The sequence below is a fragment of the Sciurus vulgaris genome (assembly GCF_902686455.1).
Source record: "Sciurus vulgaris genome assembly, chromosome: 1".
Taxonomy (NCBI): Eukaryota; Metazoa; Chordata; class Mammalia; order Rodentia; family Sciuridae; genus Sciurus; species Sciurus vulgaris.
In genome coordinates, this window is record NC_136461.1 from 168,833,679 (window position 1) to 168,861,336 (window position 27,658).

General features: G+C 39.2%; 2 protein-coding genes across 2 annotated transcripts in view; both read right to left on the reverse strand.

Moving 5' to 3' along the window:
* Positions 1-27,658, reverse strand: part of RAD54B (RAD54 homolog B) — a 744,820-nt gene that overhangs the window by 411,574 nt on the left and 305,588 nt on the right. The window lies entirely within an intron of this gene.
* The window catches only part of CDH17 (cadherin 17), a gene marked incomplete at its 3' end in the record, with an annotated part of 129,892 nt that overhangs the window by 39,813 nt on the left and 62,421 nt on the right, over positions 1-27,658 (reverse strand). The window contains exons 4-10 of the mRNA XM_079116982.1: positions 20,684-20,818; positions 19,603-19,741; positions 17,305-17,463; positions 17,018-17,217; positions 7,033-7,164; positions 6,570-6,720; positions 2,157-2,372 (exon numbers count right to left, since the gene is read on the reverse strand). Coding sequence (XP_078973108.1) covers positions 2,157-2,372; positions 6,570-6,720; positions 7,033-7,164; positions 17,018-17,217; positions 17,305-17,463; positions 19,603-19,741; positions 20,684-20,818 — 1,132 coding nt within the window. The remainder of the gene's footprint in view (positions 1-2,156; positions 2,373-6,569; positions 6,721-7,032; positions 7,165-17,017; positions 17,218-17,304; positions 17,464-19,602; positions 19,742-20,683; positions 20,819-27,658) is intronic.

Here is a 27,658-nt window from a genome sequence, read left to right on the forward strand (position 1 = left end):
TGCACACAAATAATTAGCAATTTGATTTCTACTTTATACTTGTAATCTCCAACTGCCTCGGGTCCTGATGTCTTTGCACAAGGGATCCCCACTCCTCCGTAAGTCTTACACACTTTTGTAACTTGTCGCATTCATTCTTCAAAACTGAGCTCAGTGACAGTCCTGCAGAAAGCCTTCCCCGATTTCTCCCTCCACTTAGTCACTCCTTTCCTTTGTGAGCTGCCGTGTAGGTGTTCCCTGCAATTGATTAATTCACGTGTCCATCTCTTCTCCCAGAAGGAGACCTCTTGGCAGACAGACACTGGGTCTACTTCAGCTGGGTCTTTCCAATACCTTGCTCAGTGCCTCAAATAAGGTAAATGATCAATAACTGCTGAAAGAATGAGTGACTAATAGTGTGAAATTGTCTCTTCATCATTGACAGGGATGGTTTATTATACTTACTTTTTTTTTTACTATTTTTTAAATTTTTTTTTTATTTTTTGCAGACTACATTTTGATTCATTGTACACAAATGGGGTACATCATTTTGTTTCTATGGTTGTGCACCATGTAGATTCATACCATTTGTGTAATCATACATGTACATAGGATAATGATGTCTGCCTTATTCCACCATTTTTCATACCCCCCTCATTTCCCTCAACTTTATCTAAAGTTCCTCCATTCTTCTCTTACCTCCTATCCCCCCACCCCCATTATATATCATCACCCACTTATCAGGTAAAACATTTGGCCTTTGGTTTTGGGGGGATTGGCATATTTCACTTAGCATGATATTCTCCAATTCCATCCATTTGTCTGCATATGCCCTAATATTATGCTTCTTTATGGCTGAATAATATTCCATTGCGTATCTATACCACAGTTTCTTTATCCATTCATCTATTGAAGGGCATCTAGGTTGGTTCCACAATCTGGCTATTGTGAATTGAGCTGCTATAAACATTGATGTGGCTGCATCACTGTGGTATGCCGATTTTAATTCCTTTGGTTATAAACTGAGGAGTGGGATAAGTGGGTCAAAAGGTGGGTCCTATTATACTTCTTAACGTAGTGCTAAACAAATATTTGACCTTTGATATTTGCCAAATTACTGGGTTTAAAACATTCTGCACTGGGAACCTGTTCATTTCTTCCAGTACATCAGCTTCCATGGAAAGGAGATGTGCAGAGTAGAACAATGCTTTTTTTTTTCTCCTTGCCTATACAACCAGTGCCTCTTGGCATAACAGTTACTGAATTCCTTGGCGATCTAAAATTCAGTGCTATTCAACCCAAAGAAGGATTCTGAACCTCCTAGAAGTCTGAGTGCCCCAGAAACAAGTCTCTGAGTTAGTGTTTCTGCACACAGTTGTCTAAGTGCATACTTGTTTGAGAATACAGTTTTCATCAGATCCTCAAAGGGCCTTGTGACCCAGGGATTAAGGATGACTTGTTTTGAAAGTGTACAAAGTGTAGGGAAGAAAGTCTCCTGACACTGTCAAATGACCAACTAGAAGCTGGCAGGAAGAGATAGTACCTCCCCCTTTCATAAGCAGAGCCCTTTGAGTCTGAAGGCAAGAACTGAGAAATATAATTAATTTCCTGTTTATAATTATGGTGGCTGCAAAAAATGTGCCTGGAAGAACTTTCTATAACCGGGATATTAATTGATGACTGTCCCACCTATCGGCTACAAGATCCAACACTGTATTGTGACATGGCCTCGTTTCCCACAGGCTGCCCAGCCAGTTACTGAGCAAGGCAGTGATGCAAGGGTGGGCTCATTTTCAGAGATAATGTACTTTGGACTCCCAGACAGCTGTTCTGAACTTTCTTGAGACCACTCCGAGGCCTAGGATGCTCCCATCAGTCTCCCCCCGTCTCCTTCATTCGGAGTCAGGTTTACACTGCAGTCTGCTGGCTCTCCCAGACCTCTGAGTCTCCCTTTCCTTTTCGTCTCACAGGCATCCCCTTCAGGAACCATGTCGCCCAAGCTGCAGCTCTGGCCTTTATGAAAACGCCTGCCTCTGTTTTGCATGTGTTTCACAAAGGAAGCAAAGAATTCTTAAATAGCGACCTTCTGTAATACACCCAGGCCCTGGAGCAGCCCAACAGATCAGAACTGGAAGGAAGGCAGGTATTTGTACTCATGACAGCAGGTGGAGACTCACCTTGGTCCGACACCTCTACTGTGAGGTTGTACTGAGGAGCGTCTTGCTTCTTCAAAGATTGTTTAGCTAACTGGAACTTTCCTGAATATTCCTCAACCAGGAAGAGTCCATCATTGGGAATTTGAGGAGTTTGTGACACAATTTTGTACTTTAAGACGCTATGGATCGTGTTTTCTTCATCCATGTCCAGGGCAGTGAAGGTCCCAATGCTACTACCTATCAAGAAGGAAAGGAGGAAACCCATTCACACGGGCTCCGTGCAATCGATGTAAAAATGACTTGACTGGATAAGCAGGTTCTTAGAAAACACTATCAATTTTTAGTATAAAGACACAAGCTTTTAGGTTTATTTTGGTTCCTTAACACTTCCCATAGTGTAGTTTGTTGAACACATTAATTTATACCATTAAGTATACCATGGTCTAGATTGCTTAAAAGAAATTTATTTTCTCATAGTTCTGGAAGCTGGAAGTCTGAGCTTAGGGAGCTGCAAGGCTGCCTTCTGAGCCCTCTCTCTCCTTGACTTGTGAATGGCTTTTTTCTCTCCCCGATTCATTCATATCATCTTCCCTCTGTACCTCTGTGTCTGAATTTCTTATTATAACAACACTAGTCTTATTGGATTAGGGCCCGCCATAAGGACCTCTTTTTACCTTAATTCCCTCTTTATTTATTCTATCTCCAAGGCTGAATGTGGTGGCACATGCCTATAATCCTAGTGACTTGGGAGACTGAGATAGGAGAATCACAAGTTCGAGACCAGCCTCAGCAACTTAGCAAGACCCTCAGGAACTTAGGAGACCTGTCTCAAAATAAAAAAGGAATGTAGCTCAGTGGTAAAGTGCTTTTGGGATTCATGTCTTAATCCTCCCAAAATAATAACTTTTTTAATTGGGGGAAAAAAAACTTTAAAAAGATCCTATCTACAAATATGACCATGTTCTGAGGTACTAGGATTAGAACTTTACCATATGAATTTCGGGGGACAACTCAACCCATAGTGCACCCCCCAAAAAATTTATGGCCTCCCCAAGCCTCAATACAGGACCTTATTTGGAAATAGAGTCATTGCTGATGTAACTAGTTAAGGATATTAAGATGAAATCATCCTGGATTTAATGTAACTCAAAGGCTGAAATATTTCATAGTTGCTTAAGAAATTAAATTTTCTTCTTCTGTAATTGAAAAGAGAGGACACTGAGGCACACACAGAGGAAGAGATGATGTGAAGAGGGAGGTCAGAAATCGGAGTTAATCTACTGACAGAAGTGGCAAAGGATTCTCTCCTGGAGATGCTGGTACCCTAATTTTCTTCCTCCAGCCACCACAGCTGAGAGTACATTTCTGTTGTTTTAAGCCATCAAGTTTGTGGTGATTCTTTACAGGGCCCTAGGATGCTAATGCACATAGTGAAAGGTGTAATGAAACAAAGAGAAATCAACCCTGAGTTGCTCCTAAGAAATAACAGAACCAGTGCAGAGACAGACTCCACCCCAAGATCACAGGGCAAAGGACAGGCGTGCACCCATCCCATCACACTGCAGTTGGCAGTTCCAAGTATTTTATTCCCATGAATGTGTCGATCCAAGGAGTTCCAGAGTCAGTGCCTATGACTCTGTTCTACCAGCTCTGGGCGAATTCTGATAGGTTCCAGACCACCTTGCTCCATGAAATGGGAATTGTGGGCTTCTTTTTATTTTCTCCTTGCAGCACTGGGGGATTGAACCCAGGGCCTTGTGCATGCTCAGCAAGCCCTATACCACTGAGCTACATCCCCAGCCCCAGAATTGTGGGTTTCTTTATGTGCAGCAAAAATCCCATCTAAGCGCTAAGACTTGAATTCATCCCCTGTGTCTGTTTAGGTTATACCCCATTCCCATATCAGTTTACTGCACTGACTTACAGGGAAACTTAAAGGTTTTTGCTTTGAGGAAATGAGAAGGGAAGTACCTACAACAGTGAAGCTCGACACATGCAGATGTGTCTCATGACCTGGGTTCAGGGGCCATAGTGAACGATAGGACAGAAGGAATGTATATCTAGTGAGTGTCAGCTTCTCTCTCTGAATCCACCATAACCAAGCAGACTTTGTGTTAAGCATATGAGAAAAGTATGCATGTGGTGGGATCAAAGAGGGCCCTGCTATATTCTGTGAGCCTCCGGGGTCTAAGCAGCACTGCTTTGGATGTTTCCTTTCAGAAAGTAAGAAGAATGAGGATGTTCCCTCATCCACGGGACATTTCCAGCTGTCAAGAGGCACCGTGAGAATGGCTGGCATTAGGGGACAATCCTAATGTGAGCAAGAAGACTGTGGACGATCCAGAAGTGAAAGGAGTGCCACATCTGCATGATCCAGGCCAGGAACAAGAGGCAGCCCAAGTGACACAAGGACATGTGCAGCATCTCTCGAGGGAATCCAGGCATACTTGGGGAGGTGGGGACTTCAGAGGCTAAATTTCCCAAGTGGATACACAGGACTTGGTCACAAATGTGATTCAACTATTAATTCTGGTATCACTAAGTTGTGAGGACACAAAGCCCAACAAAATTCTGGGTAAAACAAGACGCCAGACAGGAGAGTGAAAATAGAAAGGGAATACTAGATGGTAAGAACTGAAAAGACAGCAGCACTGACTTACACCTCTTCTAAGCAACAGGGAATATACTCTGTTGATTTATAAGAATTCCTGGTTCTTTAAAGACTTTATGAAGTGCTTTTGCAAAATAAATTCTCACTTTTCAAGAAAAAAAATAGTATGCTGAGCCCTTGAGTAATCTATTCTACCAACAATGACTTCCTCATTAGGGAACTAGTATTATCCTTCTGTCAAATTAGGCAGGAAGCTGCCAAAATGGCTCCTAGTACTTCTCACCCCAATAGCCACACTTCTTCATAACCCAGCCCCACTCTTTTGAGGATGAGATGAGCCCAACGACTGGACCCTGATGCACAGAATTTGGCACAACAGATTCTCACATCCAAGATTAGGATACAAAACGACTGGTTTCCATGTTGGCCGCCTCCTATTTTTTCTGCCCCACCCCCACCCACCCACTGAATCACAGGCACCCATGCGAACTCCACCCAGATTCCCAGATTCCTGACTCATAGGAACTATGAGATAATAAATGTTCATTTTTAAGCTGCTAAGTTTTGGTGCAATTTCTTATGTAGCAATAGATAATAAATACATCATATATTCAGCCCAATGCCAAGAGACAGGAGATATCACCTAGAAAGGTCTTCAAAGGTTTTCCACCTACATGCAGTATCACAGACCATCCCTGATTTCCCAAAAGGAAAAAAAATCTGTTTCCAAAAAACCTGTTTTTTTGGCTGTTGTTTTGCATTCAATTATTACATAATTGGCCCTGTGACAAGGTTCTTCCTTGTAATTGACTGAAATCCTTCGAGCTATCATTTAACTCTTCCTGTTGGGATAAGAGTTAGAATAAATGAAGCAGAGAAGACCTGACTACAAGTAGCCCACATGAGACACCAGACAGCAAGAAGAAAAAGAATGAGTGTCAAGGTAGGAAGACACCCAAGAAGCAGCCAGCAAGCCACCAGGAAAGCAGCCTCTGGGGCAAGGTGGTTAGTGAGAGGACAGAGAGATCAAAAGAAAATGACGCGAACACCCACAGCCCCATGAGCATGTGCCCACAGGGCAGCAAAGCCCCAGAAATGAGTCGTCAGAGGCCACAGTGCTTTTAAGCCTCTGAAACTTACACAGCACAACAGGTCAGAACATTCAAGACACACCCACCTACCCAGTCAATGTGCTCAACACCAATGGGGGAATGAACAAGGGTTGTCCCAAATCCAGGCAAGTCCTAAGACTCCCAGGAATCATAACATTCTTACCATAGCTGGGACTTAACTGCATCTGCCAGCCTCCCAAATTATCAGCTGCCTAGAGAGGGAGGCTCAAAAGTCAAATTCAACTTCCACTGGTATTGTTGACATTTACTACAGGATACCCAACTTTGTGTAAATGTTTAAATTTTTTAGCAGATTTGATGAGACTTTATCCTTTAAATGAATTGATTAGAGGTCAAATAGGAGAATTGGTGGAAAAATCTTGCAAATGAGACATCCCTGTATATCTGCACAAGACACTGGTGAGGTAGTAATGGTGCTTGCATGGCGACAGGGAGATGGTGGTAATAGTAGATGGTAGTGATCATTAGTGGTGGTAGTCATAAAAGCTTCACTTAAGAATGCTATCCAAACAATGCTTGATCTAAAATATCATACCCATGTAACCCTCACCGTTCAACCTCTGTGCTATGCCAGACGAGGAGCACTGACCACTGATTAGGTCAATCCGCCCGCCATTTACCTGACAGAGGAGAAAGCGATCACAGAGTTAACACAGGGAAGGCAGCTGCAGGTCACTCAACAGCTCTTACCCAGTCCTTCATTCTCCTGGACCTCAAATACTGTCACTGGAGATGGACATGTCGGTGGATTGTCATTAATATCTTTAACTTTCACATGAATTTCCAGCGGGAATGCAAGTGGTTTTCCATACTCATCCTTTGCAGTTGCATAAAAAATGTACTAAAATATAGGAAGGTCAGAGTTATGATAAGACTTTTTCGCTGTCCCTCTAAAAGGCAGAGAAAATAGCTGTTTGGTTTCTATTTCATCGACCACCACCTCCCACCCCAGTTTATTTTCAATTTATTTAGAAATGAAGGGAAAAAATCAAATGGGTCAGATGGGCAGGGAAATTATCAAATCATTATGTCTTTGAGAACCAGTATGTCCAGGACACAGATTATTTTTTCAGTGAAGTTGATCTTGCTCTCAGGGGTAAGCGAACGCAGGACCCTGTCTTTTCATCTGTGAAACTCTTTCCCTTTTACTCACTGAATCCTTTTTTTCTCTGTCCAAGGGCTGAGTCACATAAATGTCTCCTTCCTGGTCGATGGAGAATGGGAATATTGGCAGCTTGTCTCTGTCAGCTAAGGAATAGTGTGCACCTGGCTCATTCCACCGCACCTGCAGGGCCCACAGAGAATTGTGAGGAAGGACGCACTTGAACCCAGCAAACTTGAAAGAGAAAAAACAGTTTTCTTGTTCCTGATTTGAAATTTCTGTCAATCCTGTATGTCAGTAGTTTCTTTATCTATTATTTATTATATTTTTTCTTTTACAGAATACCTTTTGATTCATTGTACACAAATGACGTGCATCATTTTGCTTCTATGATTGTACACGATGTAGATTTATACCATTCATGTAATCACACATGTACATAGGGTAATGATGTCTGTCTCATTCTACCATCTTTCATGCCCCCCATTTCCCTCTTCATAATCTAGAGTTCCTCTATTCTTCCACTTATCAGAGAAAACATTCAGCCTTTGGCTTTGGGGGATTGGCTTATTTCACTTAGCATGATGTTCTCCAATTCCATCCATTTATCTGCAAATGCCCTAAAGTTATTCTTCATTATGGCTGAATAATATTCCATTGTGTATATATACACACCAGTTTCTTTATCCATTCATCTGTTGAAGGGCATCTAGGTTGGTCCCACAATTTAGCTATTGTGAATTGAGCTGCTATAAACATGGATGTGGCTGTGCCACTGTAGTTTGCTAATTTTAAGTACTTTGGGTATAAACTGAGGAGTGGGATAACTGGGTCAAAAGGTGGGTCCATTCCAAGTTTTCTGAGGATTCTCCACTCTGCTTTACAGAGTGGCTGCACCAATTTGCAATTTTGCACCAGAAATACAAAGAACCCAATCAATAAATGGGTCAAGGAACTGGACAGACACTTTACAGAAGACGACATACAGGTGATTAATAAATATATGAAAAAGTATTCAACATCTCTAATAATTAGAGAAATACAAATTAAAGCAACTCTAAGATTTCCTCTTACTCCAATTAGAAAGGATATTATCAAGAACACAAATAATGAGTTGCCATCTTAGATGCATGTGGCATAACCCTGGGCCCCGGGTCTCGCCCTCCACATCTCCCCCTTTCTGTTTATAAAAGAGACCGTGGAGAGTTTCAAGATGGTGGACTAGAGGGTGGCTGCATTTCATGTTTCTCCAGGACTCAGGATTCAAAACAGGAGATATTGAGAGACTTGGGACCAACTCAAAGCAGCCGGGTGAGTCTCTCCCGTTGGGGAGGCATCCTGGATGGGGCGGTCGTCCTGGAACGCAGGGAACTTTGTGAAGTAGAGTTGCCCAACGAGACACCCCTCCCCCTGCTGGAGCAGTGAACTCGGACAACTGGGAGCATCGTAGAGGAGGCCGCTCAGCACAGCGCTGGGACTCGGAGCAACCACTGGGGCTCCTGGCGGCGGCCCAGAGGAGGAGCTGCGCGGCGAACTGTTTGGACTCAGAGCAACTGCTCCTGAACACCGGGGGGCTGCCCGGAGGAGGAGGAGGAGCACGGCGGGTCACTTGGACTCGGAATGACTGCCCAGGGCTACGGGCGGTTGGTGGGAGGAGGAGGCGCACAGTGAGTTGCTTGGACTCCTAGCAACCACACAGAAACCTGGCAGCTGCCCGGAGGAAGAGTTGTGCGGCAGGTCACTGGGTTTTGGAGCGACTGTACGGGGCTCCAGGTGGCTACTCAGAGGAGGGACCGCATAGCCAGGCGATTAGGTGCAGAGCAGGGTCCCAGGACCTAGGAGGCTTCTTGGTGGAAGAGCTGCACAGAGACATGCTTAGGGGCGCAGCGAAGGTTCCAGGACTGCAGGCAGAACTCTGAAGAGAGGCAGCCTAAGGAGACGTGTCTGCAAAGGGTGAGGCTCCCAGGCCCAGGAGGTAGGTCTGGGCCCCTGGGAACGTTGCAGAGGAAGGCAGTCCAGCCCAGGCGGTAGTTGTGGATTGAGGGGAATCTCTAGGAGGGGAACTGATGAGCGAGACCTCCCCACCGGGTAAGTCTTCCCTGCCAGGTGAGATTTTCCCACAAGGACGGTAAAACCAGACACACAGGCCCAAACAGGCCTTGCCTCACCCTGCAACCTAGTTCCCTTTTGGAGGATCATTGGTCAACAAGTAGAGGCACCTCTGCCCACTAGCAGGGAATATACCCCACCTGAAGACCACCACTCCTAGAGAGGCAGCTTCCTTGTGGAGCACCGCATTATCAACTTCCTCCAGACTTCAGCCCACTGAAGGCTAAGAGGGGATATACTAGAAATCTTCAGGGACATTACAAGTCAATAGAGGAAATCTGCAATATCTTAGTGGTCCGCTGATACCTGAACAATATGAGCAAACAAGGGAAGAAAATGCCCCAAACAAATCTAGATGTTACATCAATAAAATCCAATGAGAGCATGGCAGAAGAAATGACAGAAAAGGAGTTCAGAATGTACATAATTAAAATGATCAGGGAAGCAAACGAGATGAAAAAGCAAATGCAGGCAATGAAGGAAGAGATGAAAGAGCAAATGCAGGCATTCAACGATCGCACCAATCGACAGTTAAAAGAGCAAATATGGGAAGCAAGAGATCATTTCAATAAAGTTAGAGATACTGGAAGAAAAAAAAAACAGAAATCCTTGAAATAAAGGAAACAATAAACCAAATTAAGAACTCCATAGAAAGCATAACCAATAGGATAGAACACCTGGAAGACAGAACCTCAGATACTGAAGACAAAATATTTAACCTCGAAAACGAAGTTGACCAAAGAGAGAAGATGATAAGAAATCATGAACAGAATCTCCAAGAACTATGGGATGTCAAGAAAAGGCCAAATTTAAGAATTATTGGGATTGAGGAAGGTTCAGAGAAACAAACCAAAGGAATGAACAATCTATTCAATGAAATACTATCAGAAAATTTCCCAAATCTGAAGAATGAAATGGAAAATCAAGTCCAAGAGGCTTATAGGACTCCAAAGACACAAAATTACAACAGACCCACACCAAGGCACATTATAATGAAAATACCTAACATACAAAATAAAGACAGAATTTTAAAAGCTGTGAGAGAAAAGAACCAAATTACATTCAGGGGGAAACCAATACGGATATCAGCAGAGTTTTCAATCCGGACCCTAAAAGCTAGAAGGGCCTGGAACAACATTTTTCAAGCCCTGAAAGAAAATGGATGCCAACCAAGAATCTTATACCCAGCAAAACGAAAACGTACCTTCAAATTTGACGATTAAATAAAATCCTTCCATGATAAACAAAAGTTAAAAGAATTTACAAAAAGAAAGCCAGCATTACAGAACATTCTTGGCAAAATATTCCATGAGGAAGAGATGAAAAACAAAGAAGCAAATCAGCAAAGGGAGGAATTATCCTAAAGGAATTGTCAAATAAAGGAGGAACCAAGTTGTGACAAAAAAATAAATAAATAAATAAAATTAATAAAATGAACCAAATGACTGGAAATACAAATCATATCTCAATAATAACCCTGAATGTTAATGGCCTGAATTTATCAATCAAAAGACATAGACTGACAGATTGGATTAAAAAGAAAGATCTGACAATATGTTCCCTGCAGAGACTCACCTCATAGAAAGAGATACCCATAGACTAAAGGTGAAAGAATGGGGAAAAACATACCATGCACATGGACTCAGCAAAAAAGCTGGAGTATCCATCCTCATTTCACACAATGTGGACTTCAAGCCAAAGTTAGTCAGAAGGGATAAAGAAGGTCATTTCATACTGCTTAAGGGAAGCATAAATCAGCAAGACATAACAATCATAAACATCTATGCCCCAAACAGTGGCTCATCCATGTATGTCAAACAAATCCTTCTCAATTTCAGAAACCAAATAGACCACAACACAATAATACTAGGTGACTTTAACACACCTCTCTCACCACTGGACAGATCTTCCAAACAAAAATTGAACAAAGAAACCATAGATCTCAATAACACAATCAATAATTTAGACTTAATGGACATTTATAGAATATACCATCCAACCAAGAGCGAATACACTTTCTTCTCAGCAGCACATGGATCCTTCTCTAAAATAGACCATATATTATGCCACAAAGCTAATGTTAGCAAATATAAGAAGATACAGACACTACCTTGTATTCTATCAGATCATAATGGATTGAAGTTAGAAATAAATGAAAGAGTAAAAAACAAACTACTCCAACACGTGGAGATTAAACAATATGCTATTATATGATGAATGGATAACAGAAGATATTAGGAAGGAAATTTAAAAATTCTTAGAGGTAAATGAGAAGAAACATCATATCAAAATCTTTGGGACACTATGAAAGCAGTACTTAGAGGAAAATTTATTTCATGGAGCTCATTCAATAAAAGAAGTAAAACTCAACAAATAAACGACCTAACACTATAGCTCAAAGCCCTAGAAAAAGAACAGACCAACACCAAAAGTAGTAGAAGGCAGGAAACAGTTAAACTCAGAGCTGAAATCAACAAAGTTGAAACAAAAGAAACAATACAAAAAATTGACAAAATAGTTGATTCTCCAAAAAAATAAAATTGATAAACTTTAGCCACACTAACAAAGAGAAGATGAGAGAAAACCCAAATCACTAAAATTCTTAATGAACAAGGTAATATCACAACAGACATGACTGAAATACAAAGCATAATTAGAAGCTATTTTGAAAATCTATACTACAACAAAATAGAAAATTTCGAAGACATCAACAGGTTTCTAGAGACATATGAATGGCCTAAACTGAATGAGGAGGACATACACAATTTAAATAGACCAATTTCAAGTAATGAAATAGAAGAAGTCATCAAAAGCCTACCAACAAAGAAAAGTCTGGGACCAGATGGGTTCTCAGCCGAGTTCTACAAAACCTTTAAAGAAGAGCTCATTCCAATACTTCTCAAAGTGTTCCATAAAATAGAAGAGGAGGGAACCCTCCCAAACTCATTCTATCAAGCCAATATTACCCTGATACCTAAACCAGATAGAGAGACATCGAGGAAAGAAAATTTCAGACCAATATCATTAATGAACATCGATGCAAAAATTCTCAACAAAATTTTAGCAAATTGCATACAAAAACATATTAAAAAGATAGTGCACCATGATCAAGTGGGTTTCATCCCAGGGATGCAAGGTTGGTTCAACATCAGGAAATCAATAAATGTAATTCACCATATCAATAGACTTAAAGTCAAGAATCACATGATTATTTCAATAGATGCAGAAAAAGCATTTGAAAAAATACAGCACCCCTTCATGCTCAAAACACTAGAAAAAATAGGGTTAGTGGGAACATTTCTTAACATTGTAAAGGCCATCTATGCTAAGCCCATAGCCAATATCATTCTAAATGGTGAAAAACTGAAAACATTCCCCCTAAAAACTGGAACAAAGCCAGGATGCCCTCTTTCACCACTTCTATTCAATATCGTCCTTGAAACTCTAGCCAGAGCAATTAGACAGACCAAAGAAATTAAAGGGATATGAATAGGAAAAGAAGAACTCAAACAATCCCTATTTGCTGATGATATGATTATATACTTAGAGGAACTAGGAAATTCCACCAGAAAACTTTTAGAACTCATATGTGAATTCAGTAAAGTAGCGGGATATAAGATCAATGCACATAAATCTAATGCATTTTTATACATAAGTGATGAATCTTTGGAAAGAATAATTAGGAAAACTACCCCATTCACAATAGCCTTGAAAAAAATAAAATACTTGAGAATCAATCTCACAAAAGAGGTGAAAGGCCTCTACGATGAAAACTACAGAACACTAAAGAAAGAAATTAAAGAGAACCTTAGAAGATGGAAAGATCTCCCATGTTCTTGGATATGCAGAATTAACATAGTCAAAATGGCCATACTACCACAAGTGCTATACAGATTCAATGCAATTCCAATTAAAATCCCAATGATGTACCTTACAGAAATAGAGCAAGCAATTATGAAATTCATCTGGAAGAATAAGAAACCCAGAATAGCTAAAGCAATCCTTAGCAGGAAGAGTGAAACAGGGGGTATTGCAATACCAGATCTTCAACTCTACTACAAAGCAATAGTAACAAAAACGGCATGGTATTGGTACCAAAATAGAAAGGTAGATCAATGGTACAGAATAGAGGACACGGACACAAACCCAAATAAATACAATTTTCTCATACTAGACAAAGGGGCCAAAAATGTGCAATGGAGAAAAGATAGCCTCTTCAACAAATGGTGCTGGGAAAACTGGAAATCCATACACAACAGAATGAAACTAAACCCATATCTCTCACCATGCACGAAACTAAACTCAAAATGGATTAAGGACCTCGGAATCAGACCAGAGACCCTGCAGATTATAGAAGAAAAAGTAGGTCCAGATCTTCAACATGTCGACTTAGGACCAGACTTCCTCAACAGGACTCCCATAGTACAAGAAATAAAAGCAAGAATCAATAACTGGGATAGATTCAAACTAGAAAGCTTTCTCTCAGCAAAGGAAACTATCAGCAATGCAAAGAAAGAGCCTACAGAGTGGGAGAATATCTTTGCCAATCATACTTCAGATAGAGCACTAATCTCCAGAATATATAAAGAACTCAAAAACTCTACACCAAGAATGCAAATAATCCACTGGACAAATGGGCTAAGGAAATGAACAGACACTTCACAGAAGATCTACAAGCAATCAACAAACATATGGAAAAATGTTCAACATCTCTAGTAATAAGAGAAATGCAAATCAAAACCACCCTAAGATTCCATCTCACCCCAATTAGAATGGCGATTATCAAGAATACAAGCAACAACAGGTGTTGGCGAGGATGTGGAGAGAAAGGTACACTCATATATTGCTGGTGGGACTGCAAATTAGTGCAGCCACCCTGGAAAGCAGTGTGTAGATTCCTTAGAAAACCTGGAATGGAACCACCATTTGACCCAGCTATCCCACTCCTTGGCCTATACCCAAACGACTTAAAATCAGCATACTACAGAGATACAGCCACATCAATGTTCATAGCTGCTCAATTCACAATAGCCAGATTGTGGAACCAACCTAGATGTCCTTCAGTTGATGAATGGATAAAGAAACTGTGGTATATATATATATATATATATATATATATATATATATATATATACACACAATGGAATATTACTCAGTCATAAAGAATGATAAAATTATGGCATTTGCAGGCTAATGGATGAAATTGGAGAATATCATGCTAAGTGAGATAAGCCAATCTCAAAAAACCAAAGGAGGAATGATATCGCTAATAAGTTGATGATGACACATAATGGGGGGTGAGAGGGGTTAGTGTTAGGGTTAGAGTTAGGGTTAGGGAGCGGGGCAAGAATGGAGGAAGGAGGGACTGTGTAGAGGGAAAAGAGGGGTGGGAGGGGTGGGGGGAAGGGAAAAAATAACAGAATGAATCAAACAACATTACCCTATGTAAATTTATGATTACACAAATGGTATGCCTTTACGCCATGTACAAACAGAGAAACAACGTGTATCCCATTTGTTTACAATTAAAAAAAAGAACACAAATAATAATAATAGATGTTGGTGTGGATGTGGGGAAAATGCACTCTTTTACATTGCTGCCAGTAGTTTCTTGTAAGAAACAGTACGCATTTTTTTTCATTTTCAACCTAAAATAGAATCTTAAAAAAGTAAAAAGTCAGGGAATTTTTCTTCTCTAAAGCAACTCTTTATAAATCCCTAAAGAGTTTGTGGGTGGTTCCTTTTACAAGTTAGACTACAGAGGCTTCATGTTCATGGAACAACAATTTAAGAGACAAAAGTGAATTTTGTCGCTAGTTGTTATCCAGGAATCACACCATGATGTATGATGAGCCTCTAAAACTCACCAAGGAAGATGAATAAGTAGTAGGAGACACTTTAGACTCTTCTCTATGAAATCAGTTAAGTAAGACAAATGATCTATAAAGGCACACTCCTCCCCTAAATATTTAGTCCTCAGGATTAGAGTAACTGCCCACTCTTAGAGTTGTTCTGCAAATAACCTAACAAAAAATAAACAGACTCCATAGTAAGACCAGTCCACTTGCTTTATAGAAAGAGCCTCACTTCAGATATTCTGCTACTAGTAATAATATTTATCAAAGGTTTACCACATACCACGCACAATTCTAAATACTTTTAGGTAGATCTCATTTAATCTTCAAACACTCCTGTAAAACAGGGGCTCCTGATTCACCTAGTTTAGAGATGAGGAAATTAGTGCACAAAAAAATTGATTTCTCCCAGGATTTTGGAGTCAGTTAAAATTTCCACATGAAACTATTCTCTCAGACCATCTTGGAAAACTATCAAGGAAACAAATTTATCTCTTGCTAGTTATTTAAGTCCCACCCAAAACTGTGCCAAAGACTGTATTCCTAGCACTAAAGTGAGCTCCTCTTAAACCCTAAAAGTTCATCCTAACACTCTCTCCAGCTGGCCTCTCTACCCTTCTGCCTGGGTTTCAGAACATTCAAAGTACTTCTCCCAGACTGGGAAACGCAGTGTGGCCCTCCGGAATTTCCTTTCTTTGAAAACTCCAAGAGCAACTAAGTACATGAGTTCTTTTTAGCAACTATGAATCCTTATGGGAATAACTTAAATAATAAACAGGAAGACTTTAGGCCAGGCTCCAAATCTGAAATCCTCTTGGTAGTAAGTGCTGGCAAGCTTTTTTAGTTGGCAAAGTAGAATCTCTTTTGGTTTTTCTGTTTTTGTTTTATTTGTTTGGGGGGTTTTCTTTGCCCCCTGAGGTTAACATTAGTTAATTCAGCATTTAATAAATAAAAGTCCCTTTTAGATTAAATAATCGATATGATGGGATGGACCATCATATTCCAGTCCCTTAACAATAGTCTCATTAAAAAAATTCTTAAGGGAACTACAGATGAGCACTTCTTTATAACATTAACATCTTTTATTAACTTTTACAAATACTACCTCAATGAATCTTTACAACATTCCCCAAGAGGTGTTATTATCCCCATTTTATTGATGAGAAATCAGGGTTCTGAAGAGTTCAACTTGTTTATGATTAATCATTAAAGGAACAAGAACTTTGGTTTTAGGGACTGGGGTTGTGGCTCAGTGGTAGAGGGCTTGCCTAGCACATGTGAGGCACTGGGTTCAATCCTCAGCACCACATAAAAGTAAATAAAGGCATCGTGTCCATATACAACTAAAAACAATTAAAAAAGAAAAAACTTGGTTTCAGTCATCTGCTTTCATATCCAGGGCTCTCCTACTAGCCTACAGGTTTCATGACTTGGAACCTCCTGGGCTTTCAGAAAAGATCGGATATTGGTGGGATCCAGACTGGATTTCTAGGAACTGAGGTCCCAAGGGTAAGCACACTCTCCACTGAGGTAGGAAGGAGGACCATGGACCATTTGAGTGGAAGAGAGAGCCAACGGGAGACAGAACAGGTAGTCTCCCAGGAGAAAGGTTGCCTGCTATGACTCTGACCTTTGGCCTGTCCTGTCTATGCCCCTCATCCTCAGATGAGATGAGTCTATTGGGTCAAGACTTTTTCATAAGATTAAACACCAGCTTTCTAAAAATGTCTGCAACCCCAAATTCAAACCACATGCGTGTACATGTTGTGTGTACCGCATGCAACCTGCTCTGAGGCAGCCATCTCCTACACTACTGACAGGAAAGAATAAATAGCCCCAGTATCTATATTTTTAAAGCAAGGGTGAAGGAAGTTCTCTCTGAAAGTTCAAATTTATATCTGAATCCAAAGTTTTCTGCCCATGATGATAAACTCTAGAGACCTGGGACCAGAGACTATTTAATTTGTTTTATGTGACATGATACGTGTGTTGATAGAGACCAGGGGGGCAGGTAGGTCACTACAAAGCAAGGATATTTATGCAGGCTGTTCTAGGCGTCACTTGGGCACTACCTGAGTGATTTTGAGGGGATGAGGATCAGTTGAATTTTCTAGAACCTCCACAGGTTCTGGTGCTTTCCAAATATTCTCCTTCACCGTAATGTCCACAGATGCAGTATCACTGAATGAATTCTCACTCTGGCCTCCCATGTCCTTCACTGAGACCACCAGATTGTAGGAAGGATTCTTAACAGGATCCAGTTCCTGAGATCCTATAGGGGAGAAGAGAAAAGGAGATGTCTCCAAAGGTGACAGACCCTTTCTCCGACTCAGCCTTGCACGAGCATCCTTTGACTTACCTTGTCGGGTAAGTGATATTGCCCCTGTTTTGTTGTTGATCTGAAAGTACATGACACCATTGACGTTGGGAAGCTGAATGACAATTTGATAAAAAAGCTGGCCATTGGGAGTGGCTGGGTCATCCAAGTCTGTAGCATTGACATACATGAAGGGCTTTCCTGTTGAACAAACATACCCAGAAAAGATAAGTGAAACCCCAAACCAACCATAGCCATTTTTACCTCCCAAGCAGCAGAGACAAAATGGGGGAAGGTGCCATAACTCATATCAGTGGGAAAATGAATTTTTATTCTGCTCTCTTCCCCTAGGAGAGGTTTCTCAAAGCGTGGGTCAGGGAATTCTGGGAGTCCAAGTCTACTTCAAGGATTCTGTGGCATTAAAAATCATGCATGTGTAAAAATTCAATCAAAGTACAAGATCTTTTAATAGATTTTAATGTAAGGGAGTATGGAGTACAAAATAGCTTATTGATGTAGTTGCAGATTCTTCATTGCAACTAATTTTTTTGTTGTTGTTGTTTTTCTTTTTGGTACCGGGGATTGAACCCAGAGGAACTTTACCACTGACCTATCTCCCCAGTCTTTTTTTTTTTTTTTTTTTAATTTTAAGACAGGGTCTCACTAAGTTGCTTAGGACCTTGCTGAATTGCTGAGGCTGACCACAAACTTGTGATCCTCCTGCCTCAGCCTCTGGAGTCACTGTGATGACAGGCATGTGCCACTATGCCCAGCTGCAACTAATCTTTGAGAAATCATTACTTCAAGTTTCAGTACCTTACCAAAGAACATTCACAGTTATCTGAAAATACTATAATATTCATCTCTTTCCCAACTACATATCTTTGTGAGACTAATTCTTCTTCATGTACATACTACTTCAACCAAAATAGCAGGTGGCAAAAGAATAAGCGTAGAAACGGCTATAATGACCCAATTGTTCTTTGTTAATCCAACCATCCAAGAAATCTGCAGAATGAAAAAATGCCACTGCCTTTACTAAACTTTTGTCTTGAAAATATAGCTTTCATTAAAATGTTCCTTAATGTTCTTTTAAATTGTTTAGTAAATTTTTTAAAAATATCTAATACAGTAAACATTGATAGACATAACCAGTGACATACTGGAATCACCTTGTGAGAGCCAGTTTTGAACTGTCAAAAATTTTGTGAGTCAATTAGCAACATCATGGGTAGCAACAGACCACGAGGAGAGTTTTTATACCCTGAATATTGACAAATGCCACAAATCAGGGTTTTGCAACCCAGAAAAACAGCTGCTAAGTGTTGACCAGAACACCAGACTGGATTTAAGCCTTCAAAAAAAATGTCAGGAGTATAGGAGTCCCAGGAACAAAAACTTTGAGAACCACTTCTCTAGAAGATTTTACTGTTGAAGAGGGAAAAAAAAAAAAAAAAAGTTAAGGCATGGAGAATTCTGAATGGCAGTCTATGAGTGAGTCTTTGGTATGCAAACTCAGAGAGGAGGGATAGGGATTGTAAACTGCTCTATGTAATAAAGTTGAAGGAACTTTGCTTTCTAAATTATTACTTGTAGGCACTGAAGACTGAGAAAAGGAAAAGATTAACATAAAGGGAGGCTTGATGGTGAGTTGATGGTAGGTGTGGCCAAGAGGCTTTCTGAGAACTTGGAAGTTCATTTTTATTTTGTGCCTCGTTTTAATGTGGCTCTCCTTCTCCTGTGCCTGCTGTATACACTAATGTCTCTATGAAGGGCTTTTGTGCAAATGAAGGGTAGAAGGTCAATGGAGCACAGAGAAAAAAAATGAACCATCACTGGGATATGGAGGTAAGAGAAGAAAAGGAACTGGGAACCAGCAGTGACTACGATCACATAGGTTCTTGCAAGTATATGAGAGCGTGGGCTCACCTCTCCAGATTGTTCTAGGGTGTTCTAGAACTCAATCTAAAGTGTCTTAAGTTTACCAAAAAGCGGTGTTTCCACTCACACCACTGGCACATTTGGCGATGTCTAGAGACATTTTTATTGTCACAGCTTAGGGTCAGGGATAGAGGTCAGAGATGTTACTAATCATCCTAAAATGCACAGGATAGCCCCTGACCTAGAAAATGTACTCACCAGGCCCAAAATGTCAATAGTGCCAAGGACAGATGAGAAACCCTAGCCTAGAGCAATAGGGATAAATAAAACAATTCCCAAAAGATCACTGTGGAATTTAAATAAGATAGTTCTTCACGAACGATAGCTGTGACTATTAGATGCCCCGTATCTGATCCCCTTCTCTCTTTCCACAGACATCTCTAGGCTCCTGCCTCTCACCTGGACGAGAGTTCTGCCTCACTGAGCCTTCATACTTTGACTGGAGAAACATGGGTCGATTGTCGTTGATGTCCTTCACTTCTATGGTGATGGGGACTGGGCCCTCCACTGTAGCTCCGTGAGCATCCAGGGCTGCGATCTGATTTTGAGGAAATGAAAACCGCCTTCGTGAGGCATCACATTACATGTCCAAAAATCACTTGAAGGAAATTACAATGACCTGGTGAAAATAGGAAAGGAAGAACCCACAAAAGCCCAAACTGATAGCTGCTGAGAGAAGTCCAATTAGTTAAGCCTGGTGAATCACAGAGGTAGCCTTCTAGCAGTGGCGTGGGCTGGGCACTGGACATACTTCTGTTCTAAATGACTTCAGGTGGTGAAATGAGAACACTTTGACCCTCGAGCCTATGAAGTGTGATGTCTTCTTACAGAGCTGTAGTGGTGGCCTGTAAAGCAGAGCTCATTTTAGAAGGTGCCAGAGGAGGCTGTTGGCTTGCTCTCTTCCACAGTTAACTCTCTGTCTGAGGTATTCAGATAGCCACTTTGAAAACTATGGGGAAAAGAGAAATTTCAGGGTCTTTTTAGACTCTGGGCTCCTTCCGCTTTCTCTAAGGTCAAAGGAGCTCTGTCCCAGCAGGGATGCTGACTAAGTTGTGAGTGCAGGGCCCACACAACAGCTGCAGGTAGACATCTGTGCAACACTGGCTTGGTTTTGGCCCCAGTGCCTGAACATGGCCCTAATGAATAGGTCATTTGAGGGTCTTAGCTGCGTACATTGAGTTACTCTGGTCAAAAAGCCATGCCCCTCTGTAATTGACTTTTTAAAAAATGGTCATATGCAGTTCATAAGGTATGCCACTAATGTTAGGAGAGGGCTGGGGTTGTGGCTCAGTGGTAGAGCACTTGCCTAGCATGTGTGAGGCACTGGGTTTGATTCTCAGCACCACGTATAAATAAATGAATAAAATAAAGGCCCATCAACAAATTTAAAAGAAAAAAATGTTAGGAGAGCTGTCACGGATGCAGGGATGAGGGTGCTGCCGAGGTTAGAGGTAGGTCTCTTCCCCTGGTCTCCGTTTACCTGGAGATTGTGAGTAGCTCTTGTTTCCCTGTCCAGTGCTCTGACATAATACAGAAGTCCATCTGGTTGTATCTTAAATATGTTGTCTGTTTCTCCAGTTAGTTCAAAACTCACAGCAGGAGGATTGGCCTTAAACTTGGAGAAAGCAAAAAAAAAAAAAAAAAAAAAAAATTAACTTATAAGAAAAAAAATGCTGTGGAATTTGCAGAAATTCACCTATTTAAAGCTGACTTTTCATTCATACAATCACTAAGAAATCCTTAGTCCTTAATGGTCTAAAACTTCGTGCATTAATTATGTAACAATTCAAAATATATTTTCCTCAGAAAATAATATATAACTCAATACATTGACAAGTCTTTAATAATATTTTAATTATTAATAAATAATTCAAATTATTGATAATTATTAATTTATTAAAATAATTATTAAATTATTTTATTAATTTTTAACATTAATGGTGTTAAAGGAGATTTTTCTTGGAATATCTGAAAGCTATAATATTACCAACATCTAAGAAACATTTTAAAGGTAGCTTTATTATTAGAGTAGGATGTCACTTAGTACTCCTAAACTTATGACAAAGATTAAGAAAAATGTTGATATTCAGAGGGAAATTCATAGGAGGCTTCAACTTAATACTATGCTACAGGGTCCTCTCTTCTTTTTCAGAAGTTAAAAAAACAGCTACTATTCATGAAATCGCTATACAACCTTTTAAGACCAGAAAAATAGAAATTTTACATTAAAATTGAGAAAACATAAAAGTTTTTCACCCTCTTTAATAATTTCAAATATATTTTATGTTTTATTAATAAATTTTAAAATAATCACACCAGTGTTAATAAGGATATAAAGAAGCACATTGATGGAAATATAATTCACAATAAATGCTATTGGAAATAACTTGAAGCATAAAATGTTTGTAGCTTCTGATAGTGAACTTTACTGTTTTCAAAAATTCCTTAAGATAAATTCTATATGATAATAAGAATAGTATAAGAAGCACCATTTATGATACTGATAAGGTCAAAAACTCTAAATGCTAAGAAAAATAATAATAAAATTACACTAACAAAATTGATAGAATAACAGTCATTAAGAGGTTCATTATGAAGACACATAAGAAACAACGACATGATGTAAAATAACAAAAGAATATAAGGGTAAATCCAGGCTGTCCTGTAATAATTCCAAATATATTTGTGTCCATGGGTAAAAAAATGGATTTTTTTTTAAATACAAAAATGCTTGATGTGTTAGGTGAGTGATACTATGGGTAAAGAGATTTTTGTGCATATCTTCTTATTGATATTATATATAATTAATAGATAAAAGTGTTGAATTTGTGTTTGAAGAAAAAAATCCAGACATCAATGCAAGAGGTGGTATAAAGACTGGCACAAAACCACTCCTCCATAAAAGCAGTGGGCACATTGGCAAATATGATAAATATCAACTTTCTCAGAACCACAGGAAATAACCAAATGCTTGTGAAATCCAAGGCATGTTTATAAGAAAAAAACCAACCCTCCTGAATATCAGTAAGAACCGAGCTTTGTGGTATTTTGCCTGCCTAACCCTTTTGTGCTTTCCTAAAATCTGAAGTGCCCAATGTCACAACTACAGTACCACGAAGCAGGCAGACGGGGCTTGGAGCTTCCCAGAAACCCAGCAGAGAACTTCATTATCTCACCTGTCAGGCATCTCCCGGAAACACTGACTCACGGGGCCTGTCTTTATTTGACCTGACTCAGAGCTTACTCACTGCAATTTTTCCCCCAGGGGCATTTGTTGAAAAGAATCATCAGCTATTGTTTAACACTGTAGCTACCTGATGCAGTGATAACAATTGAAGCCAGTAAGAAATCAACTAAAAAAAAAATTTAAGGGAAAAGCTGGGAGGAAAGATATCCATAGGAAACTGAAAATCTCTGATCTATTCCTAGGAATCTAGAAGGTCACATTCACAAGTAGGACTGTGAACAGGTCCAGGGAGGTCCTGAGAAGGCCCTTTCCCTCACCTTTGGCTGACTTTGAGGCTCTGCACCAGCAGGATGTTAAGGGTAAGGCAGAGTTGTAAACTGCTGGCCTACTGTTGAAGGTGTGCCCAACGTGTTCATGTGGCCCTTGGTAAAGGTTAGAGACAGATTGGTTGGAGGCACCTAAGGTAATCTCTCTCTGGTCATTAACTTGATGCCATGATAACTGACTTCAGTGTCCACACATGGCAAAGAATACAGATGTCACAGAATTTGTTTAGCAAAGACACTAAACAAGGATAACAATAAACTCTGTAAAAAGAAGGGATATAATTTCTAGAGTTGCTCCATTAAACTATTTAAAATGTCCAATTTTCAACAAACGATTATGAGACATATAAATAAACAAGAAAGTAAGTCTATATACAAGAGATAAAAAAAAATCTATAAAGAGTCCCTGAGAAAACCCAGATGTTGAATTTATTAAATAAACATTTAAATCATTTATTTTAAATAGGTAAAAAACTTAAAAAAAAAAAAAAAAAAACTCTAAATAACCAAAAGAAAAAGCATGAAAACAACTACAGATCAATATCCCTGGTGAACATCGATGCAAAAATCCTAATAAAATTTCAGCAAACCAGATTCAAAACACATCAAGAAGACAGGACACCATGATCAAGTGGATTTCATCCCAGGGATGCAAGATTGTTCAACATATGCAAATGGATAAATGTAACTCACCACAGAAAGAGAATTAAGGACAAGAAGCATGGAATCATCTCAGTAGATGCAGACAAGGTTTTTGTTATAATCCATTCATGTTAGAAGTGCTGGAGACATTAGGGAGGGTGAAAGGAATTTACCTCAACATTATTAAGGCTATGTGAGACAAATCCAAAGCCAACATCATATTGAACCTAAAAAATATGAAAGCATTTCCTCTAAAATCAGGAACAACACAAGGATGTCCACTCTCACCACTCATACTCAATATAGTTCTGGAAACTCTAGCCAGAGCAATCAGGCAAGAGAAGAAAATCAAAGGGATATGAAGTCAAATTATCCACTGAGGACATGATCCTGTATGTAGAAGACTCAAAAAATCTCCACCAGAAAACTTCGTGAGCTGATAAATTCAGCAAAGTAGCAGTACACAGTATCAACATTCATAAACTAATAAATTTCCTGTACACTAATAGTCATTCTGCAGAGAAAGAAATCAGGAAATCTATCCTATTCACATTAACATTAAAAAAATACTTGGGAATTAATCTAAGAAGGTGAAAGACCTCTTTGATGAAAACTTTAGAACACTGAAGAAAGAAATTGAAGACCACCTTTAAAAATTTGGAAAGACCACCCATGTTCTTGAATAGGCAGAATTAATATTGTCAAAATGACCATAGTACCAAGAAGCATCATACAGATCCAGTGCAATTTCCATCAAAATACCAATGACATTCTTCATAGAACTAGAAATTTATTTGGAAATACACAAAACCAATAATAGCCAAAGAAATCTTGAGCAAGAATAGTGATACTGGATGTCTCACAATATCTGATCTCAAATAATTACACAGAGCTATAGTAACAAAAACAGTACAGTATTGGCATCAAAGTAGACATGAAGACCAACAGAACAGAAGACACAGGCAAATCCACATAGTTACAGGTATCTGATATTGGACAAAGGTGCCAATGTAGGAGAAAAGATGGCCTTTTTAACAAATGTGCTGGAAAAACCAAATATTTACATGTAGAAAAATGAAATTGGATCCCTCTTTCTCACTCTGCACAAAAGTCAAATCAAAATGGATTAAAGACTTCAGAATTAGACCAGAAACCCTACAATTTCTGGAAGAAAGCACAGTGTCAACACTCCAACATATTGCCATAGGTAGTGACTTCCTGAATAAGACCCCTAAAGCTCAAAAAAGTAAAACCAAGGGGGGCTGGGGAGATAGCTCAGTCGGTAGAGTGCTTGCCTTGTAAGCACAAGGCCCTGGGTTTGATCACCAGCACTGCAAAAAAAAAAAAAAAAAAAAAAAAAAAAAAAAACAAGGATCAAGTGGGATGGCTTCAAGTTTAAAACTTCTGCACAGCAAAGAAATGATTAAGAGTGTGAAGACAGCCTAGAGAATTGGAGAAAATCCGTACCAGCTCCTCCCCGACAGGTGATTAATGTCCAGAATATATGAAGAACTCAAAAAGCTTAACACACACAAAAAAAATAAAAAAATAATAACCCAGGCAGTATATGAGCAAAAGAACTCAACAGGCACTTCTCAAAAACAAAAAAGAAACACAAATTATCAAACATATGAAAAAATGTTCAACTTCCCAGCCATCAGGGAAACGCACACCAAAACTACATTGAGATTTCATCTCACTCCATTAGAAAGGCAATCATCAAGAACATAAATAATAAATGCTGGCAAAGATGTGGGAGAAAAGGTACACCCATGCATTGTTAGTGGGACTGCAAATTAGTACAACCACTCTGGAAAGCAATATGGAGATTCTTCCAAAAAACTAGGAATGGAAGCACCATGTGACCCAGTCATCCCATTCCTTGGTATTTACCCAAAAGAACCAAAATAGCAAAATACTATAGAGATACAGCCACCTTAATGTTTTTAGTAGTACAATGCACAATAGTCAAGTTATGGAACCAGCTCAGGTGCCCTTCAATAAGAAAATATGATGTACAATATACACATAATGGATTTTTACTCAGTCATAAGTAAGAATGAAATTATGGCAGTTGCTAGTAAATGGATGGAAATAGAGAATGATGTTAATTGAAATAAGCAAGACTCTGAAAATCAGAAGGGTTGAATGTTTTCTCTCATTTGTGGAAGATGGAGCAAAGTAAGGCGGAAAGGCAGTGTTGGGGGTGGATGAGGATTGGATATCATAAGGACAGAAGGAGGACAGCAGAGTAGGAGGAGGGACGGAAGAGGAGGGAGGAGGGATGGAAATGAGGAATGAACTTGACAAAATCATGCTATGTACATGTGTGTATATACCACAGTGAATTCCTCCTCTATGCATATCTATAAAGCACCAATTACAAATAAACAGATAAATGAATAGAAGAAAGGCCAATTGAGTAAAGGAAAGGGAATAAAGAAAAGGTGAGGGAAGAGGGGATGGAGAGAGGAGGACTTTGGGACTGAAATGGAGCAAATTAAATTTCATACGTGTATGATTATGTCAAAATGAACCCAACTATTACATTTAGCTATATTGTACCATTAAGAGCATTAAAAAGAAAGCATGTAAGCAATGTCTCACCAAATGTTAATAAGATAGAGAAATTTTCTTTTAAAAAAAAATAAAAGTTCTGGAGATAACCAGTACATTCACTGAAATGAAAATTTCATTTGTGGGGGTTTAAAAGCAAATTTGAGCTAGTGAAAGAATCCATCAACTTGAATAGATTGAGATTATCAACCCTAAAACACAGAAAGACAAAAGAATAAATTTAATAGAGCCCTGGAGGTGAGCAGGACACCATTGAGCAAACGCACGTGCTTAGTAAGGGTCCTAGGAGGAAAGGAAACATAAAAGGAGAAAAAGATTAGTGGAAGACAGAATGATGGAAAACTTTCTGCATTTGGAGAAAACACTAATCTACACATCCAAGAAGTTCAATGAACGCCAACTAGGATAAACCGAAAGAGACCCAATCCTAGACACATCATAATCAAACATTTGAAAGAAAATATTGAAAGCAGCAGGAAAAATCTCTAATGTGCACAGAGGCACCCCAGCGTTTCCTCAATAACATTAACAGCCGGCTGCCCATTAAGGCAAGAAGACAGAGCAGTGACACATTCTAAGTGCTTGAAGAGGAAGACTGCCAAGGAAGTGATACAGCCAACAAAACTAGTCTTCAAAATGAGGATAAAATTAAGCTACAGAATTATCAGACAAAATAGATTTAAGACAAAATGATATTTAAGGGGAAAGTGTTGGGGAGTGTGATGTTGGTCAAATGAAATTGTGATAGTGTGTGCATGTACTAATACATAACAACAAGTCCCACCATTATGTACACCTAGAAGGCCCCAGTAAAAAGATGTGAAGAAAAAAATGTATTTCAATGACACAGGGTCAATATACCAGAAAAACATGATTATAAACATAAGGTGCCTAACCACAGACCCCAAAATACATGAAAGACAGTTGATTCAAGAGTAATCATTGATGATTTCAAAATTTCATTTTCAATAATATATAGAATTAAAAAAACAAGAAATGGAAGACAAACTATAAGACATCTGGAAGCTAAGAGACACCTACAGAATACTCGATCCAATAAAGGTTAATTATATATTCTCCAGAGTAGATCTTATGCTAGACCACAAACAAGTCTCAAATTTAAAAGGATTGAAGTCATACAAAGTATGTTCTCTCTTACACATGTAAAGAAATCAGATATCAATAATAGAATGAAATTTGGGAAATTTGCAAATATGTGGGAATATTATGTTCTAATAATCAATAGGTCAAAGAAGAAATACAATGAAAACACTTTGAGATAAATTAAAATGAAAATAAAAAGAGCCAGCATCCCAAAACTTATAGGATGCAGACAGCAATATAAAGAAATCTATGCTTACATCTAAAAAGAAAAAATAAATCAATATTTTCCTTTTTACATAAAAAAAGAAGGATCAACCCCAACACAATGAATAAAAAATAACAAAATGAAGACTATGAGAGCAAAGGAAGAGGGGAAAGTTGATTCTTTGAAAAGATCAACAAAAATGACCGTTTCTCAGCTTTTCTGATCTAGAAAAAATAAAACAGGAATGTAAGAGGGCATAGCCCTCCAACTTCACAGACATAAAAACTCATTTGAGAGAATACTATGAGCAATCATTTCTCTATGTATTAGAAAATTTAGATGAAATGAGTTTTAATGATTGGAACTACAAGAAGATGAATTAGTAATCAAAATTTTTCACAATGAAAAGACCAA